General features: G+C 36.5%; 1 protein-coding gene across 2 annotated transcripts in view; it reads left to right on the top strand.

The window, feature by feature from the left end:
• The window catches only part of LOC140167994 (uncharacterized), a 122,683-nt gene that overhangs the window by 4,820 nt on the left and 93,739 nt on the right, over positions 1-24,124 (top strand). The window contains exon 2 of one of the 2 annotated variants that reach the window (XM_072191303.1): positions 23,070-23,266. The exons of the other annotated variant lie outside the window; for it this stretch is intronic. Coding sequence (XP_072047404.1) covers positions 23,077-23,266 — 190 coding nt within the window. The 5' untranslated portion in view covers positions 23,070-23,076. The remainder of the gene's footprint in view (positions 1-23,069; positions 23,267-24,124) is intronic. 2 annotated transcript variants of the gene reach the window in all.

The following is a 24,124-nucleotide window of genomic DNA, read 5'->3' as shown; positions in this document are numbered from 1 at the left end:
CAGTGTGCTCCAAAAGTAAAAAGCTGTAAAAGACAACATCTACTTGTGATAAGAAGGCAGTTACTGCGTTTTTAGTTGTGAAGACAGGTTTGCTCTAGATCGTGTTTGATCCAGGCTGGAGGCACAATTTTGTGTAAGGTGAATAGTTCTTATACTTCCCACGGTGATAAACTAATAGTGGGTGCATGGCAACATTACCGGTAACATACTTCAAGTTCATGATAGTTTGGGCTTGTTTGTTAAGTTTTGGGGCAAAACTTAATTTTAATTTTCCTGCTCGATTGGCTACCATAACGACACTTATACACTTTAAGTGCAACACATATCTTAAGTGAGGGACTTTACTTACAGTAAGGGTCACATTCATTATGGTGCTAACATTTTGCTTTCTTAGTTATATGTGGTTGCTTTTTTTTGTTGCAATGTATGTGTATTTTACACAATATTGTTTTGTCCATCCAAAATCAGTACTTGTTCTTTACATTTTTCCTTTGAAAGCTATATCACACAGTGAAAAGAAAAGTAAGAAAAATAAACAAAGAAAAAGTCTCCAGAAAGTTGGTACATGTGAGGTGGTTGGGGTGAATGGTAGAATTTGAGGTTAAGTGTAAAGGAGAATATTGTAAGAGGGAACACCGTAAGTTAAGCTTACGAAATCACTTTTTGTTCGTAATGAATTTACTTATAATTCTGTGTTGATTTTGTTCAAACCTGATTTTTTGCTCTGTTTGTATTGTTTACGCATGTCCCAGCATACACCTAAATGGAATCAGTCAAATTCGTTGTGATTGTATATAGTGATTTGACAAAGTCGTCTAATACGACATTAAGTCCCCCATATAACTCCACGTTAAACGGACAAAATACTTAAAAAGTAGCCAGTGGGGTTCTGTCACTTTACATCGTTATTTCAGCTTAAAATGGTCAATGACAATTATTACACTAATATTATTTCAGCAATTTGGGTAAAGAATAACAAAATTAAATTTGATGGAAACGTTACAATATGGCTTTAAGGGCAAGTTAAGGGAAATAATGCACTTGTGAATATGACCTCTGGTACTTTAAAAGTATGCTAAGCCAGGATTATTATAAATAAATAGTATACAAAACTTGATTTTAATTCAATAAATGAAAAGTACAGCGCCTACGAATTTGGGATTTTGGGTGAAATTAATGGAAAACGTGATCTGCAAGCTTAAAAGTTTTGTTTGGGTCTACCTGCATGCTTTATCTTGATCCGAATCATGGGTGCATATCTGGGGCGCAAATACAATGGCGACAGCATTTATTTTTCGTGGGGAGGGGGTTGTTGCGTTACCCGGACAGGATATTTTTCTGATTATTTTTGATTTGATATTTGTTCGGGTTTTGACAACCCTGGATAACCCAAGAAAGCCTTTATTGAAGATGTACATGTAACATGTATGCCCAGCAAACACAAAACGTTTTCGACATCATTCGCAAAAGGTGGTAAAAGGTTGTCAGAAAACGTTTAAATGTCGGGTTATATAAAGGGTATATAAAGGGTACTGCAAATATTTTAACATAATGTTATTTAAGTGTTGACAAAATATTTGACAAAAAATGTTTGCAAACAATATTTTACAATAACATTTTGAAAACATTTTAAAAATATTTTTGTAGTGTATTTTCTTACGAAACGTTTTATAACGTTTACATGACCTTTATATTATATAACCCGACATTTAATGTTATTAAAACGTTTTTGCCTAAACCAAACGCCAAAATATAACTTGTTTAAAACGTTTTAAACACATTTTTGTGTTTGCTGGGTGGCTCTCTGTACACGGGACCGACCGCTTATCGTCCCCTCCAAAGGACGGAGTACTTTGTTTGGGTTTATCTATATGGGTGCATGTCAATACAATGGCGGCAGCATTCATTTTTTTTGTGCGGGGGGGGGGGGGTTATAGGATGATTAAAAAAATTCTCATAAATTCAACTGCCACTTGAGCTAGAAAATTATCATCCGATTAAATTATATTGAAAACGGTTGTTTTGAAACTGTCAGTGTAAAACTTACTTGAAATAAATGTGCGGGTTTTTTCCTTACGCAAATTAAGGCAAGGACACCCTGCCTTCACGCCATGAAATGGAACGCTATAAAAAGGTATACCGCTTCAACATTATAACAACAAGGCTTCTCCGTTGACATGGTTTTTGTAATGATTGTTTACAATGCATAAAATGGAAAATATCAATAGTATGGTTCGCTATTAACAAAAATCGTTTAATTACACCAGCCTTTATGTGACTCATTTAACCTGAAACAACAGTTAGCTAAAGACCTGATCGATTGTACATTTTTTATGAGTTTGATCAAACATACAACACAACGCGTTATCCTATCTTTTTGGATTTAGCTGCATTATACGCTGTCCATAATTTATGAAACAATATCCGTTCCCTGGTACAGTTATATTTTGATATAAAATATAAATTACCTTTTATCACAATCATCACCTTAACTAGACTTAATATAAACATAAAAACAATCCGATTTTAATTAACGGTTGAAAAGATATAACTGTAATTTGTATTTCAAAATTAAAGGTAACAATACGTATAATAATGTACTACTAACAACAATAACACACCGACACCCACTCACATATCACACCCACCCTAACACCCCGGCACTACGCACTTCACATCCCGCACCCCAGCCCCCCCCCAAAAAAACCACCACCACCCACACACATCCCTCCCACAATACCTACGATGCTTCCGGCTGGATTGCATCAAAATATTCAAATTTTCGAGACCTTTGAAGAAAAAACAAATTATTATTAAGATTGGAATATGCTTGGATTTTGTTCCTCTCTTTGCCCCCCATCCCATTACCCCCTTAATGATGCAATTTCTCATAACTTATAGCGAAAAAAAATTGATATATTCTTTCTGATCATGCTGATGCGGGTCATCTCAGAAGTTAAGTTCCACATGTAGGATGGAACCCCTCCCAGGACCTGTCAATTTGTTCCTTAATTTGGCATGAGGCTGCATAATGGAATTCGAAACTTATTCGGTAAGTATTGCTTATTATCACAAAAAAGTCCAGACAACTTGCGAGTTAACCCAGTTAGCAGCATGTATACCAGCATTTAGTCTGTAACACTGCAAGATAACTTATAATTGGGTGGTTTCTATGTTCCTCATGTCTGCTTCAATTTCCGTCTTCAACATTTTTCATGTTCATTAAAATAATGTTGTGTAACCTAAAATTAGAGTTTAATAATAATGTAGTTTCTTTAAAATCTAAAATAAAAGCATATAATTTTAATTGTGACTTGAATAAGTTGTGGCTAGAATATTTGACGGTTCTTCCGAAAGAGTAAAGTTGTAGTTTGTATTGTTGAATTTAAGAGGAAGAGTTGCAGTTTTATTTCTCAAATTGTATTGAGTTCGATAGGCAAAGGAGTAGAGTTGGAGTTTCATTTCTCAAAGTGTACTAAGTTAAATAGGCAAAGGAGTAGACTTGCAGTTTTATTTTTTAAATTTTAGGAGACTTCTCCAAGGAGTCTTAAAGGAGTAAAGGAGTAGAGTTGCAGCTTTATTTCTCAAATTGTATTGCGTTCGATAGGCAAAGGAGTAGAGTTGGAGTTTCATTTCTCAAAGTGTATTAAGTTAAATAGGCAAAGGAGTAGACTTGCAGTTTTATTTTTGAAATTTTAGGAGACTTCTCCAAGGAGTCTTAAAGGAGTAAAGGAGTAGAGTTGCAGCTTTATTTCTCAAATTGTATTGAGTTAAATAGGTAAAGGATTAGACTTGCAGTTTTATTTTTGAAATTTTAGGAGGCTTCTCCAATTGCATTGAGTTAAAGGGGTAAAGGCGTAGAGTTGCAGTTTTATTTCTTAAATTGTATTGAGTTAAATAGGTAAAAGATAGACTTGCTGTTCAATAGGTAAAGGAGTAGAGTTGCAGTTTTATTTCTCAAATTGTATTGAGTTAAATAGGTAAAGGATTAGACTTGCAGTTTTATTTTTGAAATTTTAGGAGGCTTCTCCAATTGTATTGAGTTAAAGGGGTAAAGGCGTAGAGTTGCAGTTTTATTTCTTAAATTGTATTGAGTTAAATAGGTAAAAGAGTAGACTTGCTGTTTTAGTTTTGAAATTATAGGAGTTAAAGAGGTATATATGTAGAGTTGGAGAGTTGCCGTTTTACTTCTTCTAGAATTGTATTGAGTTAAAGAGTTAAAGAAGTAGAGTTGAAGTTTTATTCTCGAATTGTATTGAGTTCAATAGGTAAATGAGTAGAGTTGCAGTTTTATTTTTCAAATTGTATTGATTTAAAAAGGTAAATGAGTAGAGTTGTGGTTTTATTTCCAAAAATTGTATTGAGTTAAATAGGTAAAGGAGTGGATTTGCAGTTTTATTTCCACAAATTGTATTGAGTTAAATAGGCAAAGGAGTACAGTCGCAGTTTAATTTCCAAAAATTGTATGATTAAAGAGGCAATAATGGTAAAAAAACTGATAGAAAATCAATCTTGTTGATGACACGCGCCTCAAGAACGGAATTAGGTGGCATTAACATGATTAGTGCTTACTGTACCATTTTAAATAATTTATTACAAATACTGGCCACTTGTCCTATACTTTGTACACACAAAACACAGATAGAAAGGGCCTCGAAGACAGCTACGGATGACAAGTGAGCAGTTAAGCCATGAATGTAAATAATATAAGCACTCACAGCTAATAGTTTAATGTAATATCATGTATTGAAAAAACAAAAAGAAGACAATCTGACAGTAGGAATTGAAGTTTCATTTATGTTACACAGACAATAAACTTATGTTAGCCTCGTACACAGACTTTGATGCACGCGTAAGAACACGAGTTCTCGCCAATTTGCAATTTACCTGCCCACGAGACTATATTTTTCGTCAATACACATCTTTAGGCAAGTTCTTCATCGATATGAATTGAGGATGTTTGGTGTTTTCGTGTATTAATGAAAGCAGCTAGCTTTATAATCGTACGAAACGAGGCTAGAGAGGTCATAAGAGGCTCCAGGCTGTTGCTGTTCAGCTACTAGACTGTCTATACTAAACAGCATACTATTGAATACCCTATATAAAAGCTTCACCCACTTATATTTCAAACTTACGTAGTAGTTCACCCACATATATTTACAAACTTTTGTTGTAGTGAAGGTAGGTAGGGATAAATATAGACCATAGCCTGTACAAAAGGACAATTTTACTCATAAACAGATCTAACCACATGAATTTTTGTGTGCAGCAAAAGTAAAAAGATAGAACAATATCCATGATATCTGTTAAAATATGTTCCCCTGCAAAGACATGAAAGATATTCGTCTTACTTGATATATACGAGTAAAGCAAATTTCCAAAGAAAATACCCGACATTGAACAAATCCACCCCTATTTACTTATTAAAACCGCTTTAGAATTGCGTCTTGAAGACGGAAATTCTCTTCAGGAAGGGTGTCTATAAGATGTGAAAAATTGATGAGAAAAAAACGAATAAAACACAATGAATAAGTTATTAATAAATAGCGGAAACAGATTCAGGTGATTCTTGTACAATTGTAGTTTAGTCTATTATCACCACATGGTTGAAAACAATTTCAGCCCGAATCGCGGGTCAAATAATCGAAATGTCGCCCAATATTTGTCCTAACCATTGGTGTCTATATGGAACAGGAAACTACCAGAAGTCGCGGGAGCCAATGTTGAAAAGTCACCCAATTTTGTTTTGAACCATTGCTTTATATGGGACAGGAAATTGTTAAGTCGTGCGGGGAAATCTTCAAAAGTCGCCCAATTGGGCTACCAAATCGCGGGGTTGATAACCGATTTTATATCTTAATGTTTATTGTACTGTTGACGACGCGATATTACAGGGTGTCCCAAAATAAACAACTGTCCATTTTTAATTTCGTAAACCTTTGTGTACAGTATAGCATGATGCAGTCATGTCTACAGTAGAATTCATCTCGACCTTTGCAGGAGTTAACCCCATTAAAAGCTATTAAACCAAGATAACACTCATTGAAACAGCTCAACTGATAAAATCGGATCTTCTCTGGTTGTGCACAAGTGTCTGTTTTCATGTGCGATATCGCAATAAAGCTGGTATTCATAGCTTCAGTTGGGTAACCGATTATAAAGGAAACGAAAGGAAACAATGGTATGTGTGGCTTTGTTCACGAAATCAGACAATGGCGTGCTTTTTGTAAACCAGCATTCTTGAAAATGAGCAACATAATGATTGTTGACTTAACACGGTTTGGAAATAATTTCTTCATATTTTTGGTGTTATCTGTCGTTTACATGTCCTTCCTAAAACACAAAAGTACGACCCTCTCCAAACACCTAAATTAGCTAAAAATTTAGGACATGTTACAAAACTATATTGTCTAGAATTTTAGAAGAGTACTTTTAATATTGGCCGGTTATTTTTCACACAGCGACGTTAACTAGGCAATGTACTATTACCTATAACATTAACTAAAACACCAAAGTACGAATATTTCCAAACATCTAAATTAGCTAAAATTTAGGACATGTTAAAAACTATATTTTCTAGAACTTTAGAAGAGTACTTTTAATATTGGCCGGTTATTTTTCACACAGCGACGTTAACTAGTCATATCCCCATACTTTTAACGTAGGGCTATTTGTAGAGGTCACGCGTCAATGGGAAAGAGCACTGTGTATTGTGTATAGGAAAATGGACAGTAACTGCAGTATGGGTGTCTCGCACAAATCTGTTAGTCTCAAATGATAGATCGGTAGTTTCTACATTACACTTGGATATGTAAGGTTAGCTTTTGGAGCGTTAATCCTAACGTATGATTTCAATGCTTCGGCCCGTTTCGGCCCAGATATGCCAATTTGATGCAGTGGTCTGAACAGGTGTGACTGGTGCAACTTTTTTCCAAATTTATTTTCGTTGGACTGCTGACTCTGTTGTTACTTAGTGCCCAACATTGAGTTCCCCAACAGGCCAACAAAAATGTGTCACAAGCCTGGCTTGTGCATTTTCCATAAGTTTGGACCATGGATTTCCCATGGACCCAAGCGTCTGTCCATTACGGACCAACATAGGTATACAAACAAATTTAAAATGAGCTTTTGTTTGGCCACCCTGTATATAAACCGCGAGGCCTCGACATCATTTGCATATTGTTGGGGCCTCGCGGTTTATATACAGGGTGGCCAAAAACACCTCATGTGTACAATTAACTTTCACTTAAAGAGTTCTAGCAAAGAAGTACATAACCTGCTTCTTATAAATCCAGAATTACCTTGTTATGTCTGTAAGTGAAGAATGGGGACAATCACAGAAGACAATATTAGCAGTATAGCGTTGAGTTTCGTCACGAGAATAGCAAGGTTGAGCTCAATTTCCAGCTGAATTTCGGGAGTAACTACAGAATACCCCGCTCAGGGTGCCTAACCCTAACCCTAGCCCTAACCTTAACCTAACCCTAACCCTAACCCTAATCCTAACCCGAACCCTAACGCTGTGTTGGGAGGTGGGTGGGTATTCTGTAGTTATGCCGAATTTCGTATGAATATATGGGATGCCCATATTCGCAAAAAAAGAATGAAACACCAACATTTGACTTCTTCATTATACATGTTATATGGGTAGTATATCACAACATGTGATACCGGTTATTCTGTCCTCAGGAGTACAGAATGTTTTGTCCTGTCGCAGTCGAACATCTCAATTATGGTTTCTGTAGTCGATGAGTCATGTCGATGACATCACATCTAACCAATCAAAAGATAGCATTTGCTTTCAGGAAACAGAAGCGAATTCGCCTAAACTGATCTCCACAAAAGAGGGTCAGCCGTGGACATTCACGAGCTAGTCAATATGACTATGGAAGAAAGAGATACGGCTATATCTTTCTTCCATGACAGGACTAGCCGATCAAACATAGGAAGTAACAATTCTGTCGGTCCAACATCCGGGCTATCTCTAGTCTCGGGCCCAAACTGCATGTGGCTCGCGGTTTGTTATGAACAACAGAAACCGGCTGTGAAGGAGGCTACATAGCGATGTTGTTGGAGTGACATTCAATTTCGGAAAAAACGACACTCGACCATGGAATTTAATTTTAAGTTTGTCAGTATATAAACGGTAAATCAAGTAAGTTTCTTCCACTCTGAAGACTTAGAAACGGTTGTTTGATTCCACTGACTATTTGCGATCGAAATTTACATAACACCAATGCCAGAAATCATCAAAAAAAATCGAATCAGGGACTTGTTTTTACTCGCCCGTGAGTCGCATCATCAACCGGAAGTGACGTGGCACGGACCGACAGAATAAGAGATCAGGAAACTGAAACTGAACGTATTGCTATGTATTATGAAAAACACAAAGGCCCATTGTGTATATTATGAAGAGCTTGTTTCCAAACCATGTCCACAACCACATGTTTCTCATTTACTTGTGTGATACAATCCGAATTACTTTGACAAGTTTGACATCAGCAACAATGAATTGTACCACCAACAAGCCATTATTTACCACAGCAATGCTGCTTAACAATATGCAGACTATTGTTCTCATTTGGGAACCAAAGGCGTCACACAGTATTGTTACTGTGCATCCATCCACTGTTTGCTTTGTAATGGTGCATCCAACTGAAATTACTATGCCTATAGCACCACAACCCATTTGCAATATCGCACAGGTAAATCAGAAACATGTGTTTGTGGACTTAACATGGTTTGGAAACAAGCTCTTCATAATATCAAATATATATTTGTTGGGCTACCTTGATCACCAACTATAACCAACTCAAGAAACCGTCCCATGTAGTAGCAGGATACAGTGGTTCTTACAATATTCAATATAAAGAAGTAATTTGAACAAACAATCGAACAGTAAGCAAACTAAGTGTTCCTTGAGAACAGGTCAATCGGAGTTTATAAAAAAAAAAAAAAAAAAAAAAGCGCAGTGATTTATAGTGCGCTACGCACAGGCACAACGCCTAGACGTTGATCCACAAGCCTCAACACACTTTACAGGTTGTCGCTGACCACTACGGCCCACATACCATTAAACAACAAATCAGGGACTTTGCTGCTTCAAGAGCGCACACCCTAGACATTCCACAAATATACAATGAGCTTTATAAAGTAAAGCTCATTGCTCAAGGGTTAAGGACCGTATTACACTAATAACAGTTCTAATATAAATTGAATGTCTGTAATTTGTTAATGGCAAATAGCCATGTACCCTGTCCACTGCTATCTGTATCATGTCTAATGTCTATTCTTACAGCTTCTTACTTGAAATAGTAGGATTTTGTTCTGAGTCTTGAAAATTGAGTTTGTACTTTATCATCTTCCGTGTACTATGTTTCACATGGATTTGAAACCTGAACTTTTTTGGACAGTTTCATTATCAGGGGTCGTTCACTCCACAATCTGCAATAGCGCCGAAAATATACAGGTTTAACTTATAGGAAGTAAATAATAAGCATTTAAAGTAAATAATAAGTAAATAATAAGTAAATAAATAAACAATACCTTTGATAGTTATGTTCCCTATTTTGGGTAATGGTCGAGGTCCCATTCCCTTTAACCTTTACCCAAACCTTTAAAATCTGTAAGAATCGACTGTAATTTTACGAAGATTATTTTTGCCCTATCTTGTCTACAACGTTGTAATGTGGTATTTCAGTTTGAAATCCATACACCCCATATGGGGGTATAGATTTCAAATGAAGTCACCCATTCAGGTAACCCCATTTGAAATTCACACTCCCTGTGTGGAAGATTAAGGTTATGTCTTCCATAGCGGTGTATGGATATTCATCTGTAAAAGCCCATTATGTTTTGCAATGCTACCAATGTGAGATTTCCAGACTTTACGATGCCTTAGTTCCAATCTCCTCACAACACACCCCACCCATATACTCTCTCCCACGCACACACCCCACCCATACTCTCTCCCACGCACACACCCCACCCATACTCTCTCCCACGCACACACCCCACCCATATTCTCTCCCACGCACACACCCCACACATTCACTCTCCCACAACACACCCCACCCATATTCTCTCCCACGCACACACCCCACACATAAGACACGACGGTAAGTAGTAGATAATGACCGTGTGTTGAAAGGATTTCTATTTGTTACTAATACACTGTATTGCCTTAACGTGATCAAAACCGTGGGGCAAGTAACCTAACTAATGTCGACTTTCCAGACTTCGGAATACCTTAGTTCAAGTAACGTGTTAATTATGTTATTACAAACCAACGCGTCTAAAAAACTTTCAAATACAACCATCCTACAACCATTATACAACGTTCCGAAGCTGTATTAACGTCATTTTGCTGACGTGCCCACTGGGATGGGACTATATTTGGGTTTGTTTTCTAGGTTTTTAGCTTGGTTTGATTCGTTTTTTGTTTTGTTTTTTGTATAATTTGTGAGTCGATTGTATACTATTTACTTAGATGATCGATAAAATTCACGCACATAATTAGCTTGTGTATACCGATAATGATAGAAACAATAGAATCCTGAATCTGTGGGAAATAAGATATAGCTAATTGGTATTAGAAAACCATTTGTTCTTTCCCCAATTGCCTAGGAAATACGATCTAGTAGCCGCAGAGTCTAAGAAGCTTTGATTGTTAAGACAAAACGGAATCCAATCGAAAAAGCCTTAGCATTCCAATAATCAGCAGTGGTTGTTTTTCGATAAGAAATTGTATTTGGAGCCCCCGACCGAGGAGACAGGTTATTGCATAAAGACAACCATTGCTAATTAAGTCATTCAGGTGTACAATAATATACCACAAGCACTTTTAATTATCGAGGATAAAACTTAGTAATATGACGCCTGTCAATATCACCATTTACACGTATCCCATCATCCTAAGTGTTATAGTGTCTAAATATCGATCCTAACACAATGTACAGTACATATTATAATTACGTTACGGGAATATTGTTGCAATGCATTATGGGTAGTAAATAAATGGCGGAATTCCTAAGGGGTAAAGAAACTAGTAGTAATATTGATCAAACCGACTTCCTTTAATAATATAACGATCAATTGCTGTATTGCAGTCACTATGTGAGCCACAATGACCTCGTTTCTCAGGACATAGTCCAATAACATTAACTTAGCAGTGTTATCTGACTGTGCTATCATCATATGTGGCGTATGAGTTTAATTGATACCCATAGTGCAAAATGTAACATAATTAAGGTCAACGGACTCTGTCCATAGCGGATTGACAGTTTCTATATGGTGTGGTATTCCAATTAACTCCATTTGCAATAATCTTGACAGCAATATACGTACATTAGAGTAGCCATTTAATTGTATACAATTCTTTTTTCACCTTAGTTTCTGAAAGTTAGTTTATCAGAAGTAGCCATTTAATTTTATGCTTCTTTTTTCACCTTAGTTTCTGAAAGTTGGTTTATCAGTTTTTTTCACCAAGGTGCACCATAATCTGGCAAGTCGACATTAGTTGCATTACTTGCATCATTGTATCACACATGTCTTTACAGCGTATTATTGTACAATAGTGACCTTTTAACATTAGTATTAAATTAACTCGTGCTGCCGTTGTCTGATGGGGTGCGTAGGGGTGTGGGGGTGTGTGTGTGTGAGGGGGGTATCATGAGAGCTATGAGCAGGGGTGGTGTATGAAGGGTTGAACCAAGGCATACAAATTCTTAAAACCTAACATTGATATTTATTTATATTTTATTGTTACGAGCCGCAATGACTCAAGGCCAAAATTACCGCTCCAATGCACAACAACAATACACTGTTTGATTAAGTTAACAAAATCTAAGTCTTTAATTGAAAGCAAAATATGATAGGTACATGGCAACATATGCACATACAATATAATCACACAATCACAATTTTAACTAATCGGTACTAAACCAGCAATCTTCTTCTTGGTCATCATAGAGTTCTATTGCAATATTCTGGAAGGCTGATGTATGTATCTCCTTTGTTTGCTTATCCTGCGAAAATCACTGTTCAGGGAAGTCCGTTGTACACTTGCATTGCATTTAGTATAAAATCCTCGCACAGAAATGGTGCTGCTTTCTCCAAAACACTTAACTCCTTGCGCCGTTCTCCAAACACTTAACTCCTTGCGCAGATGACAATCTCCTTTGTTTCCAAAGATGGTCTCCAAAAATGGTGCTTCTTTCACCAATCACTCTTTCTCCAGGAAGCAGGCTTCTTTCTGCACTGCTCCACTTTATTGACAGATGCGTTGTTTTATAAATCAGACTCCAGCAAATCAACAGAAGATCTGTAATCCTTTGGGAAGGAGAGTATACCTTCATATACTAAAAATCTCCTTCGTTGCTGTATTAAAATAGCACATTATTGGTTATGCAAACTGGTTCAGATGTACCTATTTTTGAAGCACAGGATGACCAACACATAGAGAATTTACAAACTCTCATGATATTCATGATACCAACTTGATGAATGAAAGGGATTCCCCCCAAATGTCTCATGAAGTAGATTTTAATTGTAAACAAAGATAAATAATCAAATTAAATTACCCAGGGTACATCACAATATAGACCAGTGTGGTATCTCTTTTTAAAAGTATATAGGATTTGAATCACGTCATTGAAGGTCAGTCCCGCCGGCCAGAATAAATCTACTTTCATATGAAGAAAAGTATTATGTGTCAAATTATGAAAATGATTATACATGTACTATTTGTATAATAGAGTGGTTGTTGAAAATGCACCACTTCATAATGTAAACTAGACTGTGCAAACATACTGGTACGTGTAAACAAAACCTTATAAGTAATAAACTATGTCTGATCAATATGTCTGTCTCATATCAAATCCTACCCAACATGGTATATAGGTACCCAGGGCCGGATTTACCATAGGGCCAGATGGGCCTGGGCCCAGGGCCCCCAAATTTTGGGGGCCCAAAATTGCCTTGTGCAGTGTGCATCTTCCATTTTAGCCAAAAAACACCATGTTTTGGACAAAAATAGGGTACAAAAATCAAAAAATATTACGCGCTTCGCCCGCACTGGTCTGTTTATAGCAAATTTCAGCTTAAATTTGAGCTAAAATAGTTTAACATTTAATTTTTTTCGCGAGCAAATGTCCTAATGAAATCTAAAACTTGGCCACCTCACGGTGCGTTTGGGGGCCTCCAAATTTTGGTCTGGCCCAGGGCCCCCAAAAAGGTAAATCCGGCCCTGTAAAGGTACCAGGATCAAATCTAAGTGCTTCATTTCTTTATATTGGTCGTGTAATTGGGGCATTACATTTCAATGTAATAAAATATATCTATCATTGCGGCTTTAACACCAACAACTAATATTTATAAACACAGATTAAAATGTATTATTTTGAATTCTGGATTTTGCATATTATCATTAGCGATCAGGAGGTCATAGACTGACTTACGTATTATGTCACGGATTTACTGGTCATTCCTTTTGCGTAGTGGTTGAACATTAAATTATTGAAACTCATCAAATGAATATTTGGTCGTACGACCATAAAGGCCAAAGAAGCAGTATCATTTAATTAAGACAGTCAAACATAAGCGTTAGTTTAATTGATGTTTTGTTCTCAAATGAAAAATGAAAATGGTTCAATCAATGAGTACAAAATCGATTTATACGAATGCCTATCGAGGGTCGTCAATTATATGGAATTATAACAGCCTGTATGATTCTTATGAATGTTGGATGCACGAATCTAGCAAAATATTAATTCTGCAATATCAGAAGTATAAGAGTAATTTAATTTTTTCCCGTTTAATATGAATATTCAGAGTTTATTAATATGTGTGTTTCATAAGTACAATCTATGTCTGCTTTCCAGTTATTTATAAAATGCATCTGTCTGATTCATTGTCAGTTTGTCTTTGTGGCAATGTAGGTAAGCCTCTGATGAACAGGGGCGTTTGCAAATAATCACGCGAATGCAGTAAGTTTAGATAAGAACTAAGTAAACCTTCCTATATGCTTTTTGTATTCAGTACCATGCGTACCACAAAAACATTTTGATTGCGACTTGGTGTACCATTGACTATTGGTAAATGTGTGGGTGCTTTCATCTGAATTTATAATTCAAACACCGTCAATCAGTATTTTGAGAACTAGCCAACCAAGTGGATCGTTACTCATTGCGTCGTTAATAACGACCATGCTCATTGGCTGGAAAAGGTAATCGCACATTGCTAACACTTGAACTTTAAAGCTATCTTTAAAGAGACGTTATAGTAGGAAGCCCGAGGCTACGTAAAAGCAATCGTGTATATTAGTGCGTCATAGCACCCCTAATCTGACTCCCACCTAAACACTGGTTAGCCGACTAGTACCAGGGTGACATTTCTCACTGCTCTATTTTCCACAATGGTTTTCCCTCGGGGTGCATATCACTTAGCTACACAACACATCAAGCTCTTGAACCCACCGTTAAGAGTTTAAACAAACTCATCTGGAGATGTATAGGAAATATTTATGTGAGGAAGGGTATGGCATCTAACACGTTGATGGGTTGTTGGTGAACTCGTTATCGTAGGTTACATGTTTTCACAAGCAGCAATCACAGATCAATGGGTTCCCAAATCTAAGCAGCAATACAATGTGTTTAAAAATCTCTCTCTTTCTTGCTCTCTCTTTTCAATTAAACAAGGAGAGTTAGTCACAGACTAGACAATTATCAGTACCGTGGATATACTAACACATTGCTTGCATAAAATTAGAGTTCGGCAAAGGTAGCAAACAATTTTTAAAATTTGTTATGCTAAGAAATAAAGAACAGTTTACCAACCGAAAGTGTTACAATTTAACAAGAGAACAAATAAACACAAATTTAAACCGGCATATACAACTCAACTTTTGAAATAAAAGCAAGGGAATATGCCGGTATAGGATTCGAATCCACGACCTTCCGATCTCCAGACGGACACCATATCCATTTGGCTATATACTAGCTCCCACGGATAAACGGTAGTTAAAACTGGATACTAAATGTAGGCAGTCGTGGTATTAAATACAGATTTATTTTCAAAACCAATAATACCCCAGCAAAATATTACTGCCGGGGATTGAACCCAGGGCTTCATGTACCAGAGTCAAGTACCCTTACTACTGCGTCAGGTGCCCCGCCCGGACCTCCACCTAAAAATAATCAATTCTGTGGTCAACAGTCATTTGCTGACGACTTTACTATACAATCTGTTTTACGTACTTCTTGTTATTTGAACCTGACTGATGACTCTACCATCATTGTGTTTTCTTCCATTCATTAAATTAGGGTCGAATTTCAATCATGCGGCCGCCAGGAAGAGATTACACCGATTTCAAAAGAAAAGTGCATTCAGTCCTTTCAATGACAATTAGTACACATTTGTTGTCATAAAACATAGTCCATGTATCAAGGTTTACTGCGGTTATTGCCAATAGATAGGCCTACTATGAAATTTGAGGAGATGGGAAGAAGACACACTACACGGACGTAAGCGAAGCCATTCACTAACACACTTTTCAAAGTGCCATGATATAGATTATTCTATTTCGAGAGATAATTTAGCAGCATTACAGTGAGGTAAAATGAGGCTACCATTACCAACTTACATATTGTGCTTTTCCAGTTAAAATTCATACACCCCTTATGGAATTTAGACATGACCTTAATCTCCCACACAGGGAGTGTGAATTTCAAATGGGGTTACCTGAATGTGTGACTCTATTTAAAATTTGCACACCTGAGTGGGAGATTAAGATCATGTCTTCCAAAGACTCATTATTGTAGTCAAGAATGTTGTAGACAAGATTGACCCAAAAATAATCTTCGTAAAATTATAGTCAAAGCCTAAAGTTTTGCGCAATTAAAGGCTACAGAGGATTGGAACTCGACCATTACCCGAAATAGGAACAGAATTAACAAAGGTTTGGGAGCTACTGCAAAGTTTGGAGTGAAAGACTCCTCAATTGATAATGCAATGGGGCTAAATGAATGGGTGACTCCATTCAAAATTTATGCGGGAGATTCAGGTCATGTCTTCCATGGCGTGTGGAATAACCAAGTGTTACAGAAATTAATTTTAAACATCGAACATGTCGAAAGATAAAACACGGTAATATTGTATTGCTCTTATTACAATGATTAAATTAGTCAAGCTACCGAATTATTTTGACAGTATTTTGTAAAAATGCAGTATTTGTGATCTGCGATTGATAGTCTTTAGTACTCTCAGAGATAGTGTCGCCTCATTATTTGAGAAACGGATACTTTTGAATCTGTCTGACCACAGAGTCAAAATTCTGTCTGTAAAATATACTGCACTTTGATTTGGGACAGAACTATTTTGAATCAGTCCTTTCCCAAAATAAATGCAACATCTGCTAGAGTAAACGAAGCAGATACTACCTCTTTAGTTAAGGTAGATTTCACGAGCAATCCTTGTGCTATTAAAATATTGCAAAACAACATTACCAAACAAAATAATAAGTTCTCTTATAGCTTTTGACCGCCTTACCTGCCAAATGTTCTATCACAGCTGCTGTATGTGGGAGTTTGAAAATTATCATCTGGAAATGTCAGTAAATATTACTCGATGTTAATCGGTATATATAATATTACGTAGCCATGTTATTATGACGATAATACGTGTACATGGTCAGTTAACTTGGTTATTAAACTTCAACATAACTTACTAAACACATCTCTCAAAAAGTACATTGAATATACGTTTATCCTTGCCCGTGGTTTCAAATTGAAGACTGCAGTAGAAGACGCACCTAATTGCAAATCCCTTTAACTTCAAGAAAATGTAGACCATTATTTTAAATAAAAGTTGTCGATGAAAAACATTTTGTTTGCAAAAATGTTGTGTTGGCAGTTTCTATTTGTGCATATTCAAGGACGTTTGTAAACATGAATCTATGTGACCTATGAGTTTGAAAAAATTGGGTGTATTCCGGGGTCTATTTATCGATATCTTCAGTTAACAAACTACTTAAACCACCGACTTAGTATAAGGTTAAATACCACTAATAGAGCTGGGCAGTGCTTGAAAAAAGGAGAGGGACTATTTTTTTGCATGGCATCTGAAAAAAGTGCTTAAAGATTACTGGAAAATACCAAACTGTATACCCAAAAGAATTTACAAATTTCAGAGTGACATGCAGAAATGACATGTTTTCTACTATCAATCATTTTACAGTTTTGATAACAAAATTCCCCCAAATTTATCCGCTGCACATCGATTTTCCCACCTAACTGGTGTGCTCCTAATTTGTCCCAAAAAGGAGGGCGCACTATAAAACTGTAATCTTTACACTTCAGTGACTTAAAACAAAGAGATCTCAGGTCATCATATTGAAATTTTGGAGATTCAACCTTCTACTCTTAATTTATAATAATGTATTTTCACTGTCAAAGTTCCATGTATGAGAAAACTGTGCTTGAAATTACCTATTTTCCCATTGAAAACGGTGTTATAGAGTATTAGCGGCATTGAACCATAAGGTTCCTAGAATTTGTCTAATCCACAGCTTTTTTCTTTTGTCATGTTTCCAGGCATTATGTTGTACATGACATATTCACGATATCAGATAACAAGTACACAACATGATTTGGCGCCCTTTCTCCCCTCTCTATCATATCATCTTATCATGTCTCGTCTATATAATGGTTCCATCATCCGGTGACGGTGAATACATATAACCCATTGAAGATATTTTCTCAACTCACCCCGAGAGATTTTCATTCACTGCTTTAGCACGATTATTTGATACCATTGATGTATGTGTATCCCTCCCCCACATATCCCCTTGATATACAAACATCCACTCGGATCTAGGACCCTTTTTGTTGTAATAGTACTTCGGAGGAGATACCATATAACATGTATAGCACAGACAGCTTTATAAACCAATTAGTTCAGGCTAATCGCTTATCCTTTGGGTGTATTAGTTAATGGTATTTCTATACACCCACGCTCAGGTTTTCAAATGCAATGTTCACCCTGGCAAATGTTAAGCGGTCATCCCAGCTAGGTGAGCACCGTGCGAGGTTCAGTAAGTGATGCGCAAATTATCGTAGCTTAAGCCGAATTTTAAATCCTGGGGAATTGTGACCTTGATAATGTTACACTAACCCTCTTTATGCTGGTTCTTTACAGACTCAACCGAAATATAACAAATAAAGCACACAGCCATATTATGAAGCAAGGGAAACAAATAAGCAAAGGGATAATAAAAGAACCAAGCAATCTTTACCATTCAGATTAGTTGTAAATGCCAAAGAAACATATACATACATTTTTAAATATTTCTATAGCACTGCTATACATTTTAGAGAACTGCATTGAAAGAAAGGCTAAATAATCTAAGGGATAAATGTGACTTCATATAACCCTCTTGAAAATACCATCTGATTGTGGTTCCCTGATACCATTTGGCAGTCTATTCCAGGTGTGAGGCGCAACATAGGAGAAGGTCTTGTGTTTTAACACAGGACCTCTTAAAAGAGGTAATCCGGAAACTGGAAAATCAACTTTACTTTCGTTAGTGAAAGCAGTAACAATGGATAGGGGAGGACTACATAATACCGTATAGTATATCCCACCCACCGGCTGACCCAACTCATATTTATCTTTGACTTATAAACCCTCAGCCAGTAATGTCAATCAGGGCAATCCAGTATTGGCACAATTGAACCAAATTAAGATCCAACTGTTTGCAAGTCTGGAAGCAAAACACTACCGCAAACCGAGATAACACATTCAAACGAGCCCTATGTTCTGGTATTAAATCACACTGGATATTGGTTTGCCAAATGTTCGACGACGTAATGTCACGGTATATCCCACAGTGATGCCCGGCAGTGATGGAGCTATTCCATTTAAGATACATAACCCCCTAGGAAGACATGATTTTAATCTCCCACATGAGGGTAGATTTCAAATGGAGTCACAATTTATAGGTAACCCCATTTGAAATTCACGCTTCCTTTACGTATGTAGGAGATTAGAGTCACGTATTCCATAGGGGACGTGTGGATTTCAACTGGAATACCCCATTGGCAATTCGGAGGAATATAAATGACATTTAATGTGCGTTAGATAAATATTTTGAAATTTAACACACATTTATTTGTTTGAAAAATGAATTGTTGTATTTGTAAGTAATACAAGTATCACCTTAGTTTGCGACTTGAAGCTAGCACGACTTTGAGAATATAATGAGGAATAATATAGAAATGAAATGAATACATTGTATGGAAGTATTGTATGAAATATGAAAAGCTTTAAATGAGCATCACTGTTTACTTTGAAGAAATGTTAAACGTTAATTAAGCCAAAATGCTATTAATCAGTTACACAGAAGCACACGATATATATGTCAGTCTAATGGTGCGTGAAGGCTACCCCTTACAGTCAATTTACTTGTTTTCTGTTTGCCAAATGAATAACCATTATACGTGTCATGAAGATTACGTTTTGTTTATCAAACCTTGCCTGAGATTGTCTTCGACATAATGATGCCCAAATTGCCTTAATCTTACTTTTAGTGGGGACAAGAGTTTATTGGGTGAACATGAAGGGTGCTTTAAAGTTAACTTTATGATTCAATCGTTGGGGATGAGCGATTACTTCTCAGTGGTGAATTAACTTCATCGTACGATATGACACACACGAAGTACAATATATCTGATTGATCAGAGCAGCGATAATGCTCACGTCATGTTGAGGTATGAATTCAGTTTGAGTATAATTTGAGCAGACGTTAAATATAAATAGACATAAAAATATGCGCGAAAATACATTCAGATTAGTAGAATATTAGCAGAATGGTCGACTGCAGATCAGTCGGATAACGCTTTTTCAATGGGAAATGAACTTTGCTGCTTTGATGATGTCACGATGAGGTTAGCATTTATTCCGTATTGAAAAGCGTGTTCCGACGGATCTGCACTCGACCGGCCTCTTAGTATTGGTTCACTTCTTGTTATGGTAGGTGGAATCTTTGTATAATCTATTTGTACAGGGTGTCCCAGAAAAAATTACCGGGCGAATGAATTTGGACGTAAGTCGAGAAATAGACATCAGAATCCAAACAACTAAACGTCAGCGTGTAGCCCATCTTATTTTGCATCTTATATGCCAATTTTACTTGAATCGGTGGACTAATCACGAAGAAATTAGCGATTACATAACGCATGCGTCAGTTCACTTCGTTCCAAGTTTGAAAGAAAGATCATTCAAGACAATGCATACTAGTGGTTAACTGTCAATGGGCTTCATATTTTGTTCTGTGAAATCCTTTTCATTCTTTTTAAACAATCTGTTTCTTGCAAAACATTTAATTAGGTTTTGTTCAAATTTGAAAATGAAAGCTTGCATGTAAGATGATGATCGGTACTTGTAAATATATTTTTTCGTTAATGTTGATATAAATGTTGCATAAAGAATTATTGTATAAAGAATTCCAGCTGGCTTGAAAAAATTCTCACACACATTAATGTTTTTGGAATATTTCCAAGAAATCGTAATGCAAAGTTTAAATCTTTTAAAACTTCAACATTAATGTTGCATGGTATCAAAAATTACACATATAAAGCTGCAAGCACTTGATCATTGTCAATTTTGGCTCAAATGTTCTTTGGAAAGTTAAAATATAACATATTTGCACAACATAAAGAATTAAAGTTGGAAAGCTTCCAATTGCAGAAATCAAAGTTTTCTCCGACAAACTGTTATTCATCTTCAGTAAAAGCAGGAATGACATAACACCGTCGGATTATAAAATAGATAATGTGGACTAAATTTAATAAGATACACAAACTTTAGGAAGCGGTGAGCGAGCATGAAAAAAGCGCCTTTTGATCAAACTTGGAATGAACTGCATTTATGCACGCATTATGTCATCGTTTATTTCTTCGCAACCAGTCAACCGAATTAAATAAAATTTTCGTACGTGATGCACAACAAAATAGGCTATGCGCAACATTTTCAATTGTTTGATTCTGATGTCTATTTCTCGACTTATGTTCAATTTTATTCGCTCGGTAATTTTTTCTGGGACACCCTGTATTGTAAACCTCGAAACAAAGTGTTAAGAGGTACCGTGGCCAAGATCGAAAGCTCATGCTACTTAATTTAACTTGAAATATCAACACATAGGCTATTGTTGTGGATAAGCTAAGCAGTTTACAATAGATTACTATAAATTACTAAAAGTGGTTGAAAGGGTTCACCAGGAATCGGTAGAGTAAGTTTGGTTATCACTTTTCATCAAGTGTTGATAAAGGAAACAGTCGTTGCATTTACAGGATCAGAAACAAAGAACTAAAAGTATCCAGCGCATTCCACACAGAAGTCAACTTTTCCGATATCCCGGGCTGTCTCGTTTCACCGTATGTTTGAATTGCTACACAGTCTATTGGATTACTCCATTAACATATACCCTATGGGAGTGTGAATTTCAAATGGAGTCACCCATTCAGATATCTCTATTTGAAATTCACACTCTCTGTGTGGAAGATTAAGATCATATCTTCCACAGGGGTGTATGGAGTTCAACTGGAATAGCCTATTGTTCTGGATAAGCATGGTTTTCAACAGCTCATTTTTCAACGTAGTTTGTGTACAAATTGTACACTAATGCCAAGTTTCCAGATTACGGAGTGCCTTGTTTTGATGTTATAGTAGTGTTCGGTGCTTGTTTCTCATTAACGCCGGCTTGATTTGTTAGTAAACATTGTAAGGCTATATTATTGTGGATTAGTAATTTTTCAACACCTCAATTGTTTTTTACTTAGTTTACCTAAGTAAAAACTCACAATAACTACTAAAACTATCCAGCAGCTCACACACTCATGTAGACAAAAGTAGACTTTCCGGATATGTGCCTTGTGACTTGTTTCACCACACTTTTGATTTGTTGCATACCTCCTTTTACTAACATCTAAATAAGTAGAAACAACGTTTTTGCATCATATTACTGTTTTAGATTGATTTTAACAATAAGTGGCTATAACGAGGAAAAGGAAGATAAAGTAATGCTGCGCCGGAGATAATCCTTTGGCGTTTGGGTCAGACTCCACTGAATTCACTTATGATAAGGGTGTTTGCCAGTCCTCCCGTATAACGATGAACGGGTCTGTTTTACCATCCCGTCACCATAATCTTATGCTGGTGCAATACACTTGGGTGGAAAAAGACAATATAAGTTAAGTGCGCGATAGCACCACCGCCAGGGTTCGAACCCGCAACTCTCCGATTATGAGTCAGAGCCTGTACCGCTGCACCCCATGCCCTCACGCAGAGAGTTTAAAAATCTGTAAACATTTTAATATACAACTTGACTTCAAAATGTCGATTTTCCAGATCATGGAACGTCTATGTTTGACTAACATTAGATCGTTACATTGTTTATCATAACATGCGTTCTAGTAGTAGCTTGTATTACAATGTTCATGGCAAACTTCCAAGTTTCTTATTAAACAAAGAAAACTCTAGATTTTACCTTTCAATGCCCTGGCCTACAAGTAAGTCGATTGACATGTGAAGTCCTCTAATGACGACAATAAAGCTAGCAACTTATCATCAAATTACATACGGAGCTCGATATGTCTGAGCGCGCAATGACGATAATAACTAAATCACAAAATAGGTCAATGAACTTTTGACACGTATGATGTCAATCCAGAGCTGCTAGAGTCGCAGGATAATGTCAGCAGTTGCCTGAATTCCGTCTTTAAGGTAATACGGATGGTCTTACGTTGTTGATATTCAAGCCAGTCTTTGTAGAATGATGTACAAAAATCGATCTTCGTATAAAAATGCTCTTGTCTTTCTAATCATCACTTTCTAAATTGATTGACTTGGCAGTATAGCATATTTTGTCATACATTTAACATTTTTGGAAAGAGGAGACACATAGCTAGGACCTATCCCGATTTCAAATTGGTATATAATATATATAGGAGAATCGATATAGTTTTACAAAAATAGCTTGGTATTGAAGACGAATGTTAATTTATATTTCTGCTCAGGTCCATAATGGATTCTTCGAATGACTTCAATTGCCAACCAATACCAATGAAGGATATAGGTACCCAGCCAGAGGTGACTGATCCAGTCAACCCAAAACCTATAAGAAAATGTATGGTTATCAGTGTAACGGTCATCGCCTTGATTCTGGTGTTCGCTGCTATTGGTATCGCACTATATTATTTCGACATAAGCGAAAGTAAGTACAAAACAGTGCATTTTATTGGACAAAGCAATAGAAATTAGAGCGGTTCTTAGCTTTCGCGGTTATCGGTATACGTGGCTTGTGAGTAAGAGTTATGAAGCTAGCTGGAAAGTGGGGTTTCCACCCACAATGGATGGTACAGTGGTTTGGTGTACAGAACCCGGTGTGGTTGATTATTAGGGTGAGAATGAGGGTTTGAATGAGGTTGTGGTTTTTGTCGGACTTCACTCATGTGTGGCCATTGGCAGGTGTTGCAGTTTGTTTCTGTTCAGAACCTTGTGTGGTCGCAGGTGTATAGAGATGGATGTATGCATGTTTAATAGTGTTTAATGCAGTGATGTAATGTGAATTTGAAAAGTATGATTGATTAAATGACTTATTTGTATTGTTATGTTATTCATTGATAAACATCTATATTGTCACTTTGTTAAGTTGATTGAATGAGTGATTGATGGAATGAATGATAATTCTCTTTTAACTCAGCTTAAGAACCAGTTCAGAAGATGCACTTTATTATTAAAACATGTCTTGTGTGCATGGTGATGTCTACATGCATGTTGTGTCATGTTATTGCATGTTACATTATTTGTTTGCTTCTTGTATTTAACTTCTGTAAGTAATATGGTTTAATGGGTTTAGTCACTATTGGTTATTTGATCATATATTTTTGTTTAGGGTTACATGTGTGTTTTAGTTTAAATTTTATGTAAAAGTGGAGGATGGTAGGGGGAGTTACCGTGACCCACCCGACTAAGGTGTGAGTACAAGCATTAAATTGTGTTCAAACGTCATTGTACTTACATTTAAAAAAGAGGAAGCGTTTTCTGCAGAAAATCTTATTATCACACCTCA

This window comes from Amphiura filiformis, chromosome 13 (genome assembly GCF_039555335.1).
Source record: "Amphiura filiformis chromosome 13, Afil_fr2py, whole genome shotgun sequence".
NCBI classification, from domain to species: Eukaryota; Metazoa; Echinodermata; class Ophiuroidea; order Amphilepidida; family Amphiuridae; genus Amphiura; species Amphiura filiformis.
Note: the sequence above shows the minus strand (reverse complement) of the source record. Positions and strands in the feature narration are given on the sequence as shown.